We start from the raw sequence: 19,400 nt of genomic DNA on the forward strand, positions 1-19,400 counted from the left end.
GCCTGAAGGGCCGCCCGTGCCGGGAAGCGGAGGCGGAGGCGCCACCAACCAGCGAGGAGGCTCCCTCCCCTCGGAGGCCGGCTCTGCGCGCTGCCTGGGCGGGGTGGGAGTTAGCGGGGGGCGGCGCCTTCTCCTGGAGGCCTCCCTCGGGTGGGCGGCAGCGCCTTTCTCTGAGGTAGAGCTTGGCTTGGAGCTCCGAGCAGCTGCTCTTGTTACCCGAAAGGAAGGGCGGGCAATTAAAAAAAAAGTTTTCCGAGAGGAGGAAGCGACTCTCCTTCGTTGGTTTGTGTTTTAGGAGGCGGACGAGATCGGAGTGTTGGGCCGGGGTGAGGTATGTGACTACAGTAATGGGGTAGTCATTCATATAGCCAGCTCACAGTACCAGCACTTGAGAGAGACTCCCATATAAAAAATGAAATCTGGGTTTCTTTAGAACTGAGCATCGTGAAAATGCGAAATATGAGCCTATCATTAAATTAGAAACAACCGCTATGTGGTAGTGCATTGCAATAAAATTTTTGCCAAGCCGCTGGGTCTTCTACCTGTTTTGTCTTTCTGTGTAAGCTGCCAGTTGTCTGAAAATCGGACTGGGTAGCCATACAAAACTCAAGCTTTCAGAATTTGATGCAAATACCACAAGTTGTCCTGAACTTGTTCCAAATTTATTGCTGCTAAATAATGCTTCATATTGTTTGAGGGTGTTTTTTTTTAAAAAATATATATGTGGCTTATTCCCCCCCCCAAAAAACAGGTTATGTTTTTCAAGGAACAAAATTATGGGCTCTGAAGAGAAAGAAAATGAATTATACAGAATCACAACTTCTCAGCAAGCATTCTCCTCTGGTTGTGGTGCTGTTATTACATCGGTTTTGGGTAAGGAAAAATCTTTGAATCCACTTAGCTCATTATGGCTGCAGCAGCATGTACATAGGCAATGGTTTACCAGGGATATGCAGACAGCTCCTGCTTCATTCTTTCCATAATGTGAGTAGGACCAGAAACAATAATATTTGGCATAGTGCCAAATGACTGTATCCGAACTGGCAATTGTGGTTTGTTTAGCTTCAAAGAGACCAAGATTTTCTCCTGGCTTACCAGTCATGGTTTGTTTAAGCAAAACAAGCAATCCCTGGTTTGGATGTAATGCTACACCATGGACTGTAGTTCATTGCTCATGCAAGAGGAGGCATAAAGTGAGAATGATACCTTCATTCATGGTAAGCCAGTAGAATCCTAGAACTGGAGGCTGGTCTTAAAGGCCATCTAGTCCAGTCCCCTTTCTGATGTAGGAAATCTAGAGTTGTTAGAGCATCCACAACAGATGGCTGTCCAGCTTCAGCTTGAAGACCTTGAACAGGAGAGCCTGAGGCTCAGTAACTCGTTTCTGTTAGCATTAATAAATTTCTCAGTATGCTCAATTGAAATGTGCCTTCTACTGCCCTCTGGGGCAACAGAGAACAAGTCTTTGCTGATTTATGTATATTCATTTATTCAGCTTTATTTTTAAATCCTTATTGCCAACTAATTTATGCATTCTAAAGGTTTTCCACAAGACAATTTTTATTTTTGCTTTAGTGACACCCCTAGATGTTGTTAAAGTTCGACTGCAAGCCCAGAGCAATCCAAACCTGAAAGGTAAAATCCTTATAGATATGCATATGGGATACAGATAAAAGGGTGCCTGTTCTGTTCATGTTTTGATAAAATGTGGCTTTAATGGTGGAGGAGAAAGTATTGTGTGGGGGTCACAGAACTATGAAGGCCTAATATTATGCATGCAAGACTGAGCTTGGTATACTCGTTACTGTTGTATTTGTGAATGATGTTAAAAGGTAAAAGTATGCTTAATTTAAGAGTGAAGAGAGAGCTTTAACTTTTAATATATACAGTGGCAGAATGGAGTCGTGAATTAAGTTTGTTCATCACTATTTCTGCAACAGGAAATATCTAACAGGTACTTGTATACCTCCCAAATGTATGGTCCATTAGCCAATTAGTATTAAAGTATATAAGGGATATAGTACAGAGTTTCCTTAAATTATTTAATTATGTAATTAAAATATTTATACCCTACCTTTAACCCAAAGATCTCAGGGTGGGGGGGGAACCTTTTAAAAATTGCAATTCATAACAAATAACAGCAGAATACAACCCACTACAACTGCAGACTCAACCTGTGCATTGTAAACTGCTTAGACTGCTTTGTTATAATCAAGCAGTGTAAAGGGCAGGTAGTGTACAAGATACCAGATGACCAGGGTCAAACAAATCCTGCCACCACTTCCGTTAGCCCACTCAGCCCGAGTCAGGAGAACCCCAGATTACACTAGATTCCCCTAGGATTTGAGGAGATAAGAGCCCTCTGCATCTCGAGCCCCAAGCCCAAATTACGTAGTAGCAGGTAGCCAAGCAGGCAGGTACTGGATGCAGAGCCAAAGCTTAACCTCAAGAAAGCACACAAGAATTATAGAGATAGCTATGTTAATAAAATGTGGACCTGTTACCAGTGAAATAAGAAAAAAATAAAGTGTGAGAATACATTTGGAAATTTAAGCTAACTTGACTTACTCTAATACTTAGTCATTAGAGCTGTTGACGCCACTGAAATCCAGCAAGAAGCATCCAGGCATGCGTTAGTGTAACATTCCAGAAGTGAGGCCTTAGACAGAAGGCAAAACCACTTTTATGGATTGCTGTAAATTGGTGGCTGTGCTACTTCACCATGAAGACACCTGGACTAATTTGCTAGAAGCCCAAGTGATGTTGGAGCTGCTTTATAGGAGACAACCAGGTGACAAGGAGTGGCTTCTGATTTATATAAAATCAACTTTCTGCATAGTGAACTCGGCCAGTTTTGTGCCCAGGAGTTAAAGCAGAACCAATGAAATATTTTGCAAGTGGTATATGCATTTTGTTAAATAAAATAAATATCTTCCCAAGGCCTGAGTGAATATCACCCCCCTTCCAGTAAATGTGCCTGAGCCCATGCTTCACCCACCCCCTCTCTGTTACAAACAACATGACAGGTTTTTTGTGCACCCTTTTATCAGGAAAGGCTTTTTTGGATTCTGATGGCTTGACAGATCATGTTTATCTCTATGAAAATGGAACTGGCAAAACTTGGCATAAGACAGCTGGACGTTTTACTGGCATGACAGTAAGTAGAAACATATTTAATCCTACCAGTTTTAACTCTGAGCACAACACTCTACAGGCTGTTGCTTTAAAAAAAAAAAAATCTCATAGTATGAATTCAATGTATTTTGTGTTTGGAGCAGAAGCACTGGATCATTCTCATTATTGTGATAAGAGTTGGTGTCTGCCTAGTAGCACCTTAGAGACCACAAATTTAGTTGGTCTCTAAGGGGCTGCAAGACAATTTTTCTATTTTTTTATATATTTCTACTGTGTCAGACCAACACCGCTACCTACCTGATACTATTTTTAATATTGTTTTAAATGCTGTAACTTGTCCTGGTGAAGGGTAGGTAATAAATAATCATTATTATTAATACAGAAATATGATTATATGTCTCTTTGAAGTGTGAGGAATTTTTCTTTCTTCGTTTTATATCCTGCCTTTCTCCTATTTTAGGATTCAAGGCAACTCACTGCATGAATTAAAACAAATACACCTGAATACAAATACAACAAAACACAACACACAACCAATATAAATGTTAAAAAATAATAACCACACTGAAAACTTTTAACCATATAACAGCAGAAAGAAACAAAACAAAATAATATACAAACAAGTGCAACAGGACTTATAGAAATCTGTAACCCTTTCTGTCTTCACATTTGGCTAATTTAGGATGCTTTTGTGAAAATTGTTCAAAGAGAGGGTGTGAAAAGCCTGTGGAGTGGACTATTTCCATCACTGTAAGTTATATAGTTATTGTCTTCCTATATAGCTTCCTGTAAAGTAGGCCTGCAGCAGAGTCGGGCCCTCTGGGGTCCTCTCCTCCCCATCATCTGTAAAACAGGAAGCAGCTGAGAGGAAAAGGGGCTTTGATGTTGTGCCAAGCATGCAGTTACAGGCTCCTCTGCTGTTAGAAGATCTGCTGCAGGAAGGGCAAAATATCTTGGCAGAGACATAGAAATGTGCTCCTTGTAAATATGCATTTTGCAATTGTATGTATGCAAGTTTTGTAGTGCAATTACATTTTGAAGTTTGAATAGCTAGCTGTAAGGTAGGGCTTGCGATTCACCTGAGCATTGGCACAATTTGCATTCATTTGTTGGGATTGTTGAGTTCTTTTTGCTTTCAGCACAGTCAGGATAGATAAAGGGTGTCAGAGAGCTATGGACACCTAGAATAGTTCTGATCTAGACACTCATATTTTAACCAGTTAAACTAGAGGGGCAACAGCTAACTGAGCAAGTAAGTGTTTAATGATTGGCAACTTTACTAAATATTTATACTTTTGTTTTAGAGCAGTTTCAGTTCCAACAACTGTAGTTTATTTTACCTGCTATGATCAACTACATGATACCTTCGGTTCTAAAATAGGAGAAGATCATGATTCCGTTCCACTTATTGCAGGTGGCCTAGCTAGATGTGAGTCAGTCTCTGCTCTCTAGTTTGCTGTTAAAACTTTATTTCATGTGGTTTAAAAGAAAGTTTGGATAAGTTCCATTGCTTATAGCTAGCATTTTATAATAAAGCAAATGTTGTGATAGTGTAACCTAGGAAACACTTATATTATTAGCCATTCCTCATACTCAGATTTAAGCACAAAAGATTTTGGCTGGTGCAGGCCTAACACTTTCTCTTAGCCACACTTCAGAACTTGAGATACCTTTCTGAGCTCGTTTGATGCTTCTCTGCTTCTCTGTACAAAGTGCAGTTGACTCACCTCAGTCTTATCTGCTTTAGGCTTCAGTTTATTAGCCCTCATCTGTTGCTGGTTCTAGGTGGGATTAGAAGAAAATAATAAAACTGCGTGTCATCAGTGTATTGATGTCACTAGACTTCAGAACCTCACATGATCTCTTGCAGCAACTATCTGTAGATGTTGAGTAATAAAATGGAACCACATTAAGAGTTGCACCAAAGGAATGGTTGTGGTGTTTAAAATATTTGAAGCAAGTTTCAAATTCTGTTTGGTTCACACGGCAAGGGAAACTTAGGGCAGTTGAGCTACAGTGGTACCTCTGGATACGCACACCCCTGGTTGTGTATCCTTCGGGTTACATGTGGCAAACCGGAACGGATCCCATGCGCAACCGGAGGTACCACTGTAGTTCTTTGCCCTTAAGGCAACACATGCATAATTAGATAATTATTTTTATCATGTTTATCTGCATTGAAAAAATGACAGGCATGGACAAAACAGAGAAAGCAAGTCTTCTCTTGCAGATGCTACTATGGAAAATGCTCTATTGACATAGCTATTGAGCATATTGTGTTCCTCCCCTCCCACTTAGTGTGTGCAGCCACTGCAACAAGTCCGATCGAAATGATAAAAACAAGAATGCAGTCTCGGCGGTTGAGTTATAAAAAGCTGCTTGCTTGCATTAGTAGTAATGTGACCCAAAGTGGTTGGCTTTCACTCTGGAAAGGATGGGGTCCCACAGTTCTTAGAGATGTACCATTCTCAGGTATGACTTGTTTTGCATTGGTAGTACTTTTGGTTATACTGGCTGATGCAGATTCTTTTCAGATGAAGATTTTGCCAATTTGGGATGTCTGAAAAGGCAAGAGAAAAGAATCCAAATAAGGCACTGCTTTACAAGTACGAAATGTATGGATGTCTGCATGTAATTAATGAAGGCCAATACGTTTATTTCCTTTCCACCATGACTGAATGTATGAAGCTTTAAAAAATGTTTTAAAAAATAAACTTTGATTTTGGTTATGCCATGCTTCCAATACTAAACAGAGTATTTTAAGGGAGGGGGCGGCAGGTTGAAACAGAGACTGGCCCTACAGCAATGCCCAGCCACACACTGTGAGCACTGAAGTGCTCTATCATTTTTAAACAGTCCCTAGCTAAGTCCACAAGTTTCCAGCCCACCAACTTTTTTACTAGCCCACTTGCCCACATGTCAATAATACTAATTAAAGTAATGGTTTAAAAACAAAAGTTCTGTGATTAGATTATTAAGAAAGATCAAGAAGAACTATTTCTACCTTGAGATAACTCAAGCAACTTTACTTTTATTCCTCCAAATGGCCCCCAATGAAAACCATTTTTGGTCCAAACTCAGATATACAGCCTGATCCTACAGATGGTTGTCTTGGAAGTAAGCATTGTTTTAATTGGTGCTTACTTTTGAGTTTATTGTATAGGAGTATGATCTTAAGGTTCAAACTAATACACACTAATATCAGTCGACAACAGTTTGACTAGTTGGCTGACATGCCCCCTCCCTGCACATGATTATTATATTTTTATTCCATAGTGTGGTAAGTGACAATGTGACGAGCAATTAGTTTGCTTTGTGGAAGCACAATTGCTTCCACAAGTGATCGAAACCCAGACGTGTTTCAGTTTTCAAACATTCTTTTGGAACCCAAACATCCAACACGAAGTTCCGCAGCTTCCAATTGGCTGCAGGAGCTTCCTACAGCCAATCAGAAGCCACGCTTTGGCTTCCAAACGTTTTGGAAGTCGGACGGACTTCTGGAATGGATTCCGTTCAACCTCCAAGGTACGACTGTATAGACATAGAAAACTTGATCACTGTAGTTCTCCGTTTTCAGATTGCAAAAAGCCTCTTTCATTTTCTGACTTTTTGTCTTTGTAGCATTGTACTGGTGTAACTATGAATACTTGAAGAAGAGGTTATGCAAGAAATTAGGTAAAAGGGAGCCAACATTCCTTATCACTTTCTCATCAGGAGCAGTAGCTGGTTCTGTAAGTTAATTTTTGTTGATAACATTTTCATCTAATAGAAATTACGTAATTTTTACATAAGACGTGAAAATGTATATAGTAGTCTTGTATATAGAGTCTGTCCTGATAATTTAAATGAGAGGGCAGATCTATACTTGGGCAACATAAGGCAACATATGGGCTACTACTAAAATGAGGCTGTATTTTAAATTGTATTTTAACTCGTATTTTAATTAACTGCTTTTTGTTTTGTTGTGTTGTGTTTTTTCTTCCCTATTATGTTTTATTGTAATTTTGTTTGTTGTTAGCCGCCCTGAGCCCGGTTCTGGCTGGGGAGGGAGGGGTATAAATATTATTATTATTATTATTACTATTATTATTATTATTATTACTGTTATTAAAATAAGTAGGCATTCTGAGTGGGAAACTCCTTGTGCGCTTTTAAGGTATCAACAGAGAAGCACCAAATGAAAGAGGGGGAAAAATCAGTTTATTAAAGCCAAGGCAAAAGGCAATCATCTTCTTAGCACATTTATTTGGAACAATGTCCTGTTAATTTCAGTTGTACTTTCTTTGAAGTAAATAGGCTGTGGTTTGGTTGTTTCAGCATAAACTCACAGCATTGTTTTATGCATGTTTACTTAGAAGGACCAAGCTAGATGAGATGCTAAACATATCTGTAGTACCCACATTATGGGGAAGATGAAAGCATCCAGTTGTGCTACTGCAGATGTACTATTATACTATTACATTATTGTACATTTTAAGCCAAGCAAAATGCATAGCACTTCATTCATATATATGTTTACTCAAATGTACACACACATGAGATTGTACTTTTTATTGCAGATAAAAAGGTTATGATTTGCAGTGAAAATTGCTTTTATTCCCACCTAGATGCTGAATTTAACACAGATAAGCTCTCAGTTTAAAATTCAGGATTTAGTATCATCAGTATTTCATGCTATATTAACAGTCTAATGTGTATACTTCAGTCTCATTGAGTTAATTGGAACTTAAATATTTTAAATGTATTAGATTGTGTTAGTGCAGTCCAAAAAGATGCAAGTCAGCACACAGAGTATTTTATGCTTACACTGAAAGTTGCAATGGAATCTATTTGCCTGTGGGTACTGTTAACATTCAAAAATTTAATTCCCCCCTAGATTGCTGCTGTATTAACTTTACCCTTTGATGTAGTTAAAACACACAAGCAGACTGAAATGTGGGAACCTGTCAGCACACATGGTAAGTTCTAATTCACCAAGTATTTTTTTCTTTCAGATCCTCTATCAAGTACAATATTTATTGAAACCCATTCTTGGAAACCAGTATCATCAATACCTTTGTAACATCATGGAAGGACCACACACTTCGTGGCCTGCCCTTAGTGAATATTTTGAAGCTGTAGAATGTGCCGGCCTGCTGGCCTCTTTTATATGATTAGGAAGGCAAGAGAATATTCAGCCAGCTCTGAATCAAGTGTTTAATAGTTATTTCCAATACATTTCTTACATTTCTTACATTTTATTGCATAACATTTTGAATTCTATGGTATTCAAATTGTAATAAGGTAAAGGTAAAGGTACCCCTGCCCGTACGGGCCAGTCGTGTCCGACTCTGGGGTTGCGTGCTCATCTCGCTTAAGAGGCCGGTAGCCAGCGCTGTCCGCAGACACTTCCGGGTCACGTGGCCAGCGTGACGAAGCTGCTCTGGCGAGCCAGCACCAGCGCAGTGCACGGAAACGCCGTTACCTTCCCGCTATAAAGCGGTACCTATTTATCTACTTGCACTTAGGTGAAATAAAATTAGCAATCACACTGCATGTAGCACAGCACAGTACAAATACTACAACCAGCAGAGGGGGGGGAGTTTTGAAAGCAGTCCCACCTGAAAATGGTGCCTCCTTGCAAAATTTACCACCAGAGAGATGTGGCTAGGTAGAAGCATAATTGACATTTAATTGTACATCCACATTTTTCTCCTCCTATTTAGTAGTTTTGTTTTACTCAGCTTCACAGCAGAGGAGTTTATCGATATGGGAATTAATGAAGAGAATTGTTGCTGAAAATGGATTTACTGGATTATATACTGGTAAATTATTGCTTTCTCACTAAACTAGAGGTTGATATGTTTTCCATATATTGTTTGTCTTAGGCAGTATCGTAGTATCTACAACAGAACTTACTGTGCAGTCCAAACACCCTTCACCACCACCACCCACACCCTGTTCCTGTCCAGTGCCACAGTGGGCCACAGTGTCCTTTCACCCAGTCCTGCCAGCCTCCATCTGGTGGCTGCAGCACTCCCCGTTCGGTCCGATTTATGGCAGGGGGTGGGGGGTGGGCTGAACCTGCCTAGGATTCATTGGAGCCAACGCCAACCCCACTGCCATCACATGACAGCATCATGGCCAATGACTGCAGAAGCTCTGAACTGGGCAGGACTCCAGATGCAGTGGTGGTCCTGCCCAATTGTTAGGAGCAGCTCTGATTAGGATTGTACCTTAAGCTATTTAAACCATTATGACCGTCTTTCTGTAGTTATGACAATAACTCTTTGTTGTTTTGCATAGCAAAGTGTGGTGTAGTGGTTAAGAGCGGTGGACTCGTAATCTGGTGAACCGGGTTCAATTCCCCACTCCTCCACATGCAGCTGCTGGGTGACCTTGGGCTAGTCACGCTTCTTTGAAGTCTCTCAGCCCCACTCACCTCACAGTGTGTTTGTTGTGGGGGAGGAAGGGAAAGGAGAATGTTAGCCTCTTTGAGACTCCTTCGGGTAGTGATAAAGCAGGATATCAAATCCAAATTCTTCTTCTTCTTCTTCCCTACAAACTTATTTTGCAGTTGTGAAAAGTGGAAAACAAACTAACTCAGTTACTTAATTGGGGAGGCCCCCAGGGCACTGATCAGTCCCAATGATGAGAAACTGTTAAGCCCCCATGTAAGAATGGGATGCAGGTAAAATAAATACAAAAATTCTGGAGAAACAGCCTTGGCAAATAAAAATTGTCATATACTGTACTTTCACAGTCTCTACGAGAGCCTGAAGCATTACCATGAACATTGTTATGGGTAAACAATTAGGGTTGTGCTTTTGAATCTCTCAAAGAATCTATGAACTTTATTATATTAACAATGATTAAGCTCATTCAACTGCATTGTTGATAACATCATTCAGATTTATTAGCCTTACTTTTCAAATGGCTTTGATCTCTTTTAAATCTGCTACAAAGCCACTATTCATATACTCCAAATATTTTGTTTATGGATGATGGCTCAAGGCTTGACAAACCTGTGCTTTCTGTACATTGTAGGTTTAAGTTATGTGCAGTGATCTTGTGAGATAGGGTCTGTAAAAATATATTGGTATAATGGTTTCTGCACAGTGATAAATATAAGAGCATTCAAATTGCAAGACTGAACAACAGGAGAAACCAATAAGCAAATGAACATACTGTGTGGTCCCTTTAGACTTGAGAATAATGAAATATAGATAATTGGTTCTGGCCCCACTCGGCTCCATCTTTTGTGTGACAGTCCTTCATGTCCCCTCCCCTCTTCTATGCTAAACATAACAAATGATTGAAATAAACGGGTAAGTACAATAACATTGTGCTAGTTGTGCAAAAATTTAAGCAATTATATACAATAGCTTACTGATGATCTCCCACTTAGTTCTTCCATGCTCTTGAATAGTAATTTATCTTTTCTGTAGGCATTATTCCAAGACTGACAAAAATTGCTCCTGCTTGTGCCATAATGATCAGCGCCTATGAATATGGGAAATCTTTCTTCCGTAGAATAAATAAAGACAAAGCTATGAAGAACCTTTAATGCTGATTCTGTAAACTTGGTGGCAGCAGTAAGAAGGTCCATAAGATAATTTATATCTTAAAAATATAGTTGATAAGCTCCTTGCATATCATGCACGCCTTCAAGTCAGCTCTGTTGAAGACGAGAACCTAGTTCTGCAAAAGAAGAATGCTGCACAGCCCATGAACTGCCCTAGGCTTCCTCCGGGTAAATTGAAATGTCTTTCATACAGTAGCCACTTGATGTAGCTAACCATCATATAGCTGGTAACAGTCCAGCTGGTTATAGCAATATTTTTCCCCCACAGAACCGTATTTTGAAATTATACATACAAGATTGTATTTCCACAAAGGAAATAATGACTCAGACACTCAAGGCCATATTATTTAGAGTGCCTACATCATGTGATTGAATAATCCAGGTTAACAGCGTATGTGAATAAGGCATAGTAGGACAAACAAATTTCTTCAGCAGCTATGTTTAATATGCACAGATCTTAATGAAAACCATGAGAATTTCCTAGTTTGGATATTTCTACACTGTTATGTTACCAAAATCTTTAGCATGGCATTACCCAGAAACAACCACCTTTTAAATTAAACAAGGAAAATGTATTTTCTTAATAAAATATAAAGTTTACACTTGGTGTCTTTCCAGGACTGATAAAGGCGTGCATCCAGCTGTTGGGCAAAAGGGTACACACACCTAGCCTAGAATTATACATGTCATGCTTCCTAGTAAAGGGTTAATAAGCTTCCAGTTGTACTTGATAATACAGTGTTATGCACATAGGCAATACATTATTAAATTAATTCAATATAGCACATGGCCAATTATATTTTGCCAGCTGTAGAAATTACTCTAATATATTCACACAGAGTTTAAATTACAGTGGTACCTCGGGTTACATACGTTTCAGGTCACATATACTTCGGGTTACAGACTCCACTAACCCAGAAATATTACCTCAGGTTAAGAACTTTGCTTCAGGATGAGAACAGAAATCATGCAGTGACGGCGCGGCGGCAGCAGGAGGCCCCATTAGCTAAAGTGGTGCTTCAGGTTAAGAACAGTTTCAGGTTAAGAACAGACCTTCAGAACGACTTAAGTTCTTAACCTGAGGTACCACTGTACACTGTGAATGTTACAAAGTAAAACTACCACGGGTGCGAAGAGAACAAAGACCATTTTTTTAAAAAAAGTGTTAGCACGTCCACAAGTGAAAATGTAGGGCATTGTTATATAAGGATCATAGTACACTTTAGACCAGCACTTGAAGCTCCATCACTGTTATAGATGTTTCAGATCTATTGGACTATTTATTTGACTTACCATAGTACTGCTAATTTTGAAGATAAACATCTTCCTCAAAATATCCTAGTAGTCAAGAAAATTTAACATCTTAAATTTCTAAATTTCACGAACAGTTGTGATCACAGCAAACTTTCGTTCCACATCCTTATTTAAAACATTGTACCACACCTTTCCTTATGAAAAGCTCAAGGTGGCACCTTAAAACATAACTGAACAATTTAAAATACAGGATGAATGGAACTTACATGTATTAAATTATGCAGTTGAAATCACAGATTAAGTGTACTGAAGGTGAAGAGCTTAAAAGCTCTTTTTTTGTACAGCATTTTCCCAGCCCAGAAAGAACTTTTAAGCTCCCAGACTGGCTTACAGGGCTCTGGGAGGCTCTCACAAGATCTTGCAGTAACTTGGCCTAATGAGATCTCTCAAGAGCATCCCAGAGCCCAGTAAGTTTGGGAACTTAAAAGTTCTGCCTTAGGGGGCAAAACCGCTCAGTACACACCTCCAGAAAGGGTAAGGATGCTCGCACAGGGGTGGTTTGACTATACATGTCATCCCTGGGATGTATAAAACACAATTGTTCTCTATCAATTACAAAAACACTAAAGCACCAAAATTACAATCCACCAGTAGCAGCTCATTGTACAGATTATATGACCACGCTTGAGAGAAAATTGGGCAAATTGCTTTTTAAATGCAACATAAATTGGGCTGTATTTTATTTGATAGGTTTATAGCCACTTTCCCATTTTTTAATTCAGGTTTTAAAATCAATCATAAGCTTACAAAAATAATGTAATTTAGTACAAATATTTGGCATAGCAGCATTGCAAATGGTCCAGTTAAAACATAACTACAAATTAACTCCCAGAATAAAGTTTCCACACCTTGTAAGTGAAAGAAAATGGTAGCCACAGTAATTGATGTAGGATTTATGCAGTATGTTCTAACCACATTTATCTACTGTAAACCACTTAAAGATCTTTCAGACAGAAAGCAGTATATAATTGTAAATAATAATGTCTGTAGTAAAACAGTCTGTAATGCAAAGTTGAACACTTTATAGTTTCCTAGCACAACTCTGCAATTCCCTTATGATAACATTGGTGTAGTGCACTTGACCGTTTGTTCCATTTGAATCAATATTCATTGTGGTATTATGTAACACCTAATGAAATCTTTCTCAAGATTGTGTACAAGCTAAAATGATAAAACAATGGCAGGCAATATTTCTGTTATAAAGAAAAAGTACAACAACGAAAGTGGTAATAGTACAAAATGTTTAATGCACATGCAACATTTGATACAGCAGCACAAGTCTGCACAATTTGGGTTTTTTTCCAAGTCTGAAAACTTGACAGGATTTCAGAACAAATACAGTAAACTTTTCATGCACAAATATTGACCTGACTGGTTTCACATACAAACTAGAGATTTTAGTTATGGTCTGTAAAAAAAAGGCTTTGATCCCAGCTGCTCCAACTAGTCAATAACTGGCGTGACAAAGTCATGTTTCCAGATCAACAGTAAACTGTCCCAAGGAAGAGTTCACACATACAAACCTGCTAACAATACTCTATATACCTCTCAAAACTTGGCTGTAAAGATTTCATTTTTCCTCATGTTCTTAAAAGATAACTATTTTACAAGAGATAATTAACATGCATTGCATTACTTTTATCAGGTAGTCAGTACGTAACATCAGGCAAAGCAGGAACATTGTCTTGTTTTGTCTCATAATTTAGCTCAGCACATATGAAAAATAATGAACTTGCCAACACAAAGAATTTCATGTATAATCTGCTTTCTCTTAATGCTAATCAATTTTTATAGCAAATCTTACAAGAGGCACATTTCTTTTTGGCAAAATAATAAGTAGGTAATCAAACTGATAGTGCAAAATTAGCTGTACTTGTAGAGTCCCCCATGTTGTTCCAAATTAGAAAACAATGCATGGAACTTCTTTGGCACAATAAAGCATTTCCTCAGAGTCATGAAGTTTAGGGACTGTATGTGTATCGATGCTTTTACACAAAATAGCCTGTGATTACTGCATGTAACAATTCCCAGTAATGCTAGGAAATGAAACTCGTTACACTGTAGAAAGGGTTGCACTTTAAAAATTAAACTGCAAAAGGTTAAAAAAAGCATGGCTAGCATTGTTTAACTGTTGACCAGTGACACCTGGTTTAAACTTTTTACTACAGAGCAGGTAGCAAGACTTACATATAAGTCTATTGTGATACTTGCTTTTCGGAGAAAAACCAAGTTCTTAAAAGGAACCACTATAAATAGTTGCACTACTTTTCTCTACAAGTGTCTCCTACCTTTACATTCGGACATGTCATGAGCACAAACAATTTGGATGCCGTCTCCAAATTTCTCCCCTTTGTACCCTGCAAGTAGTTCAGCGTGTCAGAATGCCAAATATGTGGGAAACCCTGATGGAAGTAAGACTAGTATAATGAAAATTCAGGTGTAGATCTAATAGCTACCACCACTCTAAGTAGTTCAGTTTTTTCAATCCATCATAATAGAATACAATTCAAATATTTTGTTCTTACAATAGTCAATATTTTTACTTACCTATTGAGATTTAAGTTATCCTTGTAAATGTGAGCATATCTAAAGAAGTGAGGAAAGTAAGCTTCAAGAGAAGACAGATTTTGGCAGTTAAGATAACCCCCTTTTCTCTTAATGATGATTTGCAGCCTTAATTGTACATTCAACAGACTGAAAATCATGAATATTGTAAGCAATCAAGGAGTATTTTTAGAAAACAACAACTGCAAGCCATTGTTTTTTAGATGTTGCTAAAAAGGATAGAGTAGCAATTTTTAAAACCAGCATAATGTTGTATGAGTCTCAACCGCAGATAAATTAAGGAATGTCAACTGAATACAAATTCAGAGATCTTCTTTGTATAGATCCACTCCAGAAGGTGTTAGTCCAGGGCTTGTCATATCTGTTGTAGGACTTGCAAGATACTCACTTGACTTCAGACTTGTGAGAGATTTGTAACTTGCTACTGAAGTCAGAGAGCCACAGAGACCAAGCAATGAAGGGGTGTCTTCTTTTCCTATTTAAGAAAAAAAATTAACACATATATAACACTAGTGACTGGCCCATCCAGGGTGATCAATAAGGGAGCATAAAGCAATCACTTTTCTCCCTTCTACCCTTTTCAGGGCAAGTGTGACTGTCTAGAACCAGGCATTTCACCTAATTTCTGGATACAAGAACTGCCCATGAACTACCCTCTGTCTTAGCAGAATTCAGCTTCAGTTTATTTGCTCTCATCCAATCCACTACTGTCTCCAAGCACCATAACCTGTAATAAAAAAATTACTTGTAGATAATGCAGGTGGCTTGCATTTTCACATTTGGTCATAAGATGGAGCAGTTTCATTTTTAGACAACACATCCATTCGCTATTGTGGGCCCATCTGCACCTTCTCAAAAAACACATTGCTTTGGACTTTCTCTCTCTCTCCCTCTCTCTCTCTGGACAAACCAAATGAAGTTTTTACTGATCAGAGAATATATGGGTTTTTGCATGGCTAAAATCCAGTTTCTTACTAACTGACAGTAACACAGTAAGGTTTCAGAACCAATAGTGTAACACCAGGCAGCGTTCACCACTTCACAGTTGTTGGATTATCGCATTTTCTCCTGACACCTTACTCCTCTGTGCTGCTGTATACGCCCCCTCTAGCCAAACTTGGCCCTCCTCACTTCATTCCGTTTTTGTTCCTATTGCTGTTTATTTCCAGATTCAACTTTTTTTTCCTTTCTGGGTGGATTTATCTTGGAGGAATTCCCTCTGCACTTATTAATGGGGTTACTTCTCTCTCAGCTTCATCTGAAGGCAAGTTATGTTTGAAGCTATAGTTTGTCCATGAGACATCAGATATACATTACAACTTTATTTCAAAATGAGGCAAGTCAATTGGAAAGAATAAAAAATGAGAAGCAGGAAAGTATTTTGTGAAAAACAGAAACTAAATGGATCTTGGTATCAGCTAATAGTGTTATGATACTAGTTTCTAAATAATAACCTTTCTCCTTGCATGAAACTTTTGTATATTACAACTCAGTAGATCTGTCTCTTAAGGATCTGCACATCACTTTGAGCTTAGCAGTATGGGAGGATGCTGCAAGGCTGCAGTTCACCCCACAGGACCAAGATCATATAGGTGACAAGTGGTTCACACATTCAAAGAACTACTATGCAGAAGCATTTCAAATTGTTTGGAAGCTGCAAGCTGAGATTTGGCCTTCATGCAATTGAACAAGGGAATCTAAGGTTTTTAAACACGTGTGTGTGTGTGTGTGTGTGTGTGTGTGTGTGTGTAAAACATTCTGTCTTGAATAAGACCATTTGGTAAGGCATTATCTAGCTACACTGGGAAAGGTTTTTGAGGAGCAGGTTAAAAGAAGTACATAAAAATGAAGTGATGATGCACATAGGTGTGTTACTTTGCTTAAACACCATCCTGTAATTTTACATACACACACACACACAAGATATGGAGTTGTAGGATGGTGCTTAAGCAAAGTTACACACTTATGTGTATGAGTATCTTCTGGTCTTAACTGAGTATGGTTTCTTAAACTGCAATTGATGCTTATTATTTGCAATGAGAAGATGGAATTAAATTTAATAAAATGTCACCTAAGCAAGTTGGCTTTAAGATGAAAGCATGTGGGCCTAAATCATCACTTTATTTTTATGTACTTATTATAACCTGCTCCTCAAAAACCTTTCCCAGAGTAGCTAGATAATGCCTTACCAAATTGTCTTATTCAAGACAGATTGTTCTATATTGCGATGTCTTGACTTTACTGGGACTGAAAATATCCATCCTTTGGCATTCACCTGATTTAGGGTCTTAGAATTATTGCAGGTTGCAGGAAAGAAGTGGGATAGCTGCAGGTACTAAAAAAAACCCCAAAAACCCTAATGGAAATAAGTTGCTTTAAAGTATTAAATACTTTATCAAAGATAAATTATTAGGCTGATTACCTTCACTAAGTAAATTCATCCCATCCTGTTTTCCATCTCCATCTTCTAAATGGCTTGGATCCAAAGATGTCTGAGAAAGGCTAACATCAGCAGAAAGCTGGTCCAGGCTGTGAAAACTCTTTCTGTAAAAACAATTAGCAATTCCAGTAACTACCTTCAAACCGCTATACAATGCAACCAGCAATTATGGTATTTTTATTACAAAGTACTATAGCAAATAGTAACTTATAGGGAAGCATCTATTTGCATCAGCGATTCCAAACAAATATGCTGTACTATAAAATAAAGCTGGAAATTTTAAAATGTGTTTTTCTTTAAATAGGATTACATAAAGGAAGAAAAGGTGTTATCCTCTACTCAGTTATGAATGCACACATTTCATTATTTAAACAGAGACACTGCAGCATTATAGTCAAGGGTACAATTCCAAAGGGAGCTCCACCGGTGATATAGGCAAGGAATTAAGAACATTTGCACTATTCTTTAAAAGTTTTAACATTCACCTGTTTCCACACACAGTGATAATTTTGATTTCATCTTGTTTGATTTGATTAATGTTGATTTTTCTAGATTTGCTGTATTTTACTATTTTTTCAAATATTTATTGTAAGCCACTCTGATAGTTTGATTGAAGAGCTAAAAATCTTAAAACAAATATTCAGTGGCCTGGTTCACACATGCTAAGCCAAATCAAAGTTTGTTCTTGGTGTAGAAGTCATGGTTAGTCTGGAGAGAGCTAAACCATACACCCAACTTTGGATAGCATGCTAAGCCAAACTATGGCTTAGCTCAGCACAGCAGAAAAACAACAAAACAACTAGGGAGCAGCCGAGTGGCTGTCATCTGCTCCCTGGGAGCCTGCGTGTTTGGGCTAAGTCATGGCTGTGTCAGGACAATGCAGATGGAGGATTGGCTGAGGACCTGGGCAAGGGCTGCAGCAGGATGTGGAGGCCTCTGCCAGGAGTGGAGCAGTCTGTTAGTGAGGACCCTAGGAAGAGGGGCTCCCTTAACCTGCTCACTTGTCTCATCTGTCCCCATAATGAGACCCATGAGCCCCACCTCCCTCTACAGGGCTGTCAGAACCTCTATCTGACACACCCTCAGTGCTCACTGCACCACCCACCTCGGCATCTTCAGAAAAAAGGAGTAACTGCGCCTACCCAGACGGGGATATTTCACTAGGTCCAGCAGGAGCAAAAAGAGTAGGCAACCGAGGGTTCCGCCTACTATATGTAGTGTGATATTGCAGAAACGCTAACTGCCCTACGATGAGCCCATCCCATTTCACAAAGGGGCGTGTGTCTGATCAACAACTAAAGCTTTGACAGTTAAGAGTACCGGCCTTGCAGCTGCATTTAAAATTAGTCACGTGTATTGCCTGAAGTGCCAGCAATGTGTATATGTACTGCAGTAATCAAAACATTAAAGCCTTTGGAAATAATCCTTCAAGCCTTCCTTCTTCAGCAACTGGGAGACCGGAGACCAGCCATCCTTTAGCTCTTTTCACTACATGCACTAAAATAACCTGTTGCTGCCTTGAAAAGCAGGCTATAAATATGAAAAACTAAATTATAAGCCACCTATGGAGAGGTACATTTGCTGAAATGTCCTTCATATACTGCAATGCAGCATAAAGACACTGTGAAATCCAATTTGTGCCCTAGTAATTTTGGATCAGGCTCAACAGGACATGCCGAGCTGTCTCATGCCTGCAAGACCACAGTTTCTTGATCAATTGGGCCAAAAGTCACCACATGTAAGTGAGTCAGCTGATTCACCTGATTCATCTCTATAAACACCAAGTCAGCAACAGGTTATCTGACCGTGGATAGGGTAATATTGGGGGAGTGGATGTTACACCCAGCTGTATTTCAGCAAATTCAGACTTGTTATGGCACAATCAAAGTGGACCTCTTTGCATCCGACATAAATTGTCAGGTTGAGAGGTTCTTCACCGGGTTCCATTGTCTGATGGTAGAAGCAACAGATGCGCTAGCAGCTTTGTGGCCACCTGGTCTACTTTATGCCTTCCCTCCAGTTCCGGTTATTCCTCAACTCCTACAGAAACTTTAGGAAGAAAGGGTTCTGCTAATTTGAATGGCACCATATTGGCCATGGATGTCAGACATTCTGGATCTGGCCATAACTTCCCCATGACATTTTTCTCCTCAGTCAGACATCACCTTCATCTGAATCTAAGTTGGCTACAGTTAACAGTTTGGTTTTTGAGAGGAATGAGCCTCTGACTGAGATCTCTCGCTTCATTTCACTTCCTCAATATCCTATTCCCCATAAGGATTCATATTTTCCCCTTTAATGCAGGGCCATTAGATGCAGAATCCGCTGCAACAGCAATGCCTTTAGCTGCATGGAATTGACTGAAAGAGGCATCAGGAGGTG

The 19,400-nt window shown here is 39.0% G+C and overlaps 3 protein-coding genes across 9 annotated transcripts in view; 1 reads left to right on the forward strand and 2 right to left on the reverse strand.

Moving 5' to 3' along the window:
* ADAM22 (ADAM metallopeptidase domain 22) overlaps positions 1 to 19,400 on the reverse strand; it is a 204,640-nt gene that overhangs the window by 139,820 nt on the left and 45,420 nt on the right. The gene's annotated exons all lie outside the window — the stretch shown is intronic.
* Positions 202 to 15,333, forward strand: SLC25A40 (solute carrier family 25 member 40). Of its 6 annotated transcripts, none has more exons than XR_014540334.1 (11): positions 202 to 331; positions 752 to 873; positions 1,576 to 1,635; positions 3,051 to 3,157; positions 3,818 to 3,885; positions 4,440 to 4,564; positions 5,434 to 5,607; positions 6,757 to 6,866; positions 8,012 to 8,430; positions 8,643 to 8,939; positions 10,563 to 10,681. XR_014540334.1 is itself a non-coding variant. In XM_083578836.1 (11 exons), the coding sequence occupies exons 2-11, from the start codon at positions 777 to 779 to the stop codon at positions 10,679 to 10,681; spliced, it is 1,023 nt and encodes a 340-aa protein (XP_083434962.1). In that variant the 5' UTR covers positions 202 to 331; positions 752 to 776; the 3' UTR covers positions 10,682 to 15,333. The 6 variants fall into 6 exon arrangements, 5 of the variants coding, with proteins under 5 accessions (XP_083434962.1, XP_083434960.1, XP_083434961.1 ...); XM_083578836.1 differs by having other exon boundaries at positions 8,012 to 8,093; positions 8,859 to 8,939; positions 10,563 to 15,333; XM_083578834.1 differs by having other exon boundaries at positions 8,012 to 8,093; positions 8,841 to 8,939; positions 10,563 to 11,316.
* RUNDC3B (RUN domain containing 3B) overlaps positions 13,241 to 19,400 on the reverse strand; it is a 33,292-nt gene continuing 27,132 nt past the window's right edge. For both annotated transcript variants that reach the window (XM_083578799.1, XM_083578798.1), the window contains 2 exons: positions 17,001 to 17,122; positions 13,241 to 15,053 (listed from right to left, as the gene is read on the reverse strand). In XM_083578799.1, coding sequence (XP_083434925.1) covers positions 14,881 to 15,053; positions 17,001 to 17,122 — 295 coding nt within the window. In that variant the 3' untranslated portion in view covers positions 13,241 to 14,880. The remainder of the gene's footprint in view (positions 15,054 to 17,000; positions 17,123 to 19,400) is intronic.

This window comes from Podarcis filfolensis, assembly GCF_964270895.1.
Source record: "Podarcis filfolensis genome assembly, chromosome: 12".
In the NCBI taxonomy this organism is placed as follows: Eukaryota; Metazoa; Chordata; class Lepidosauria; order Squamata; family Lacertidae; genus Podarcis; species Podarcis filfolensis.

What these genes read in the sequence shown, in the direction of transcription:
- SLC25A40 (XM_083578834.1), top strand. Translation starts at nt 777, where the DNA reads ATGGGCTCTGAAGAGAAAGAAAATGAATTATACAGAATCACAACTTCT. An exon ending in AGTGGACTATTTCCATCACT is followed by an intron (nt 3,886 to 4,439) that starts GTAAGTTATATA and finishes CTTTTGTTTTAG; the next exon opens with AGCAGTTTCAGTTCCAACAA. An exon ending in TAGAGATGTACCATTCTCAG is followed by an intron (nt 5,608 to 6,756) that starts GTATGACTTGTT and finishes TTGTCTTTGTAG; the next exon opens with CATTGTACTGGTGTAACTAT.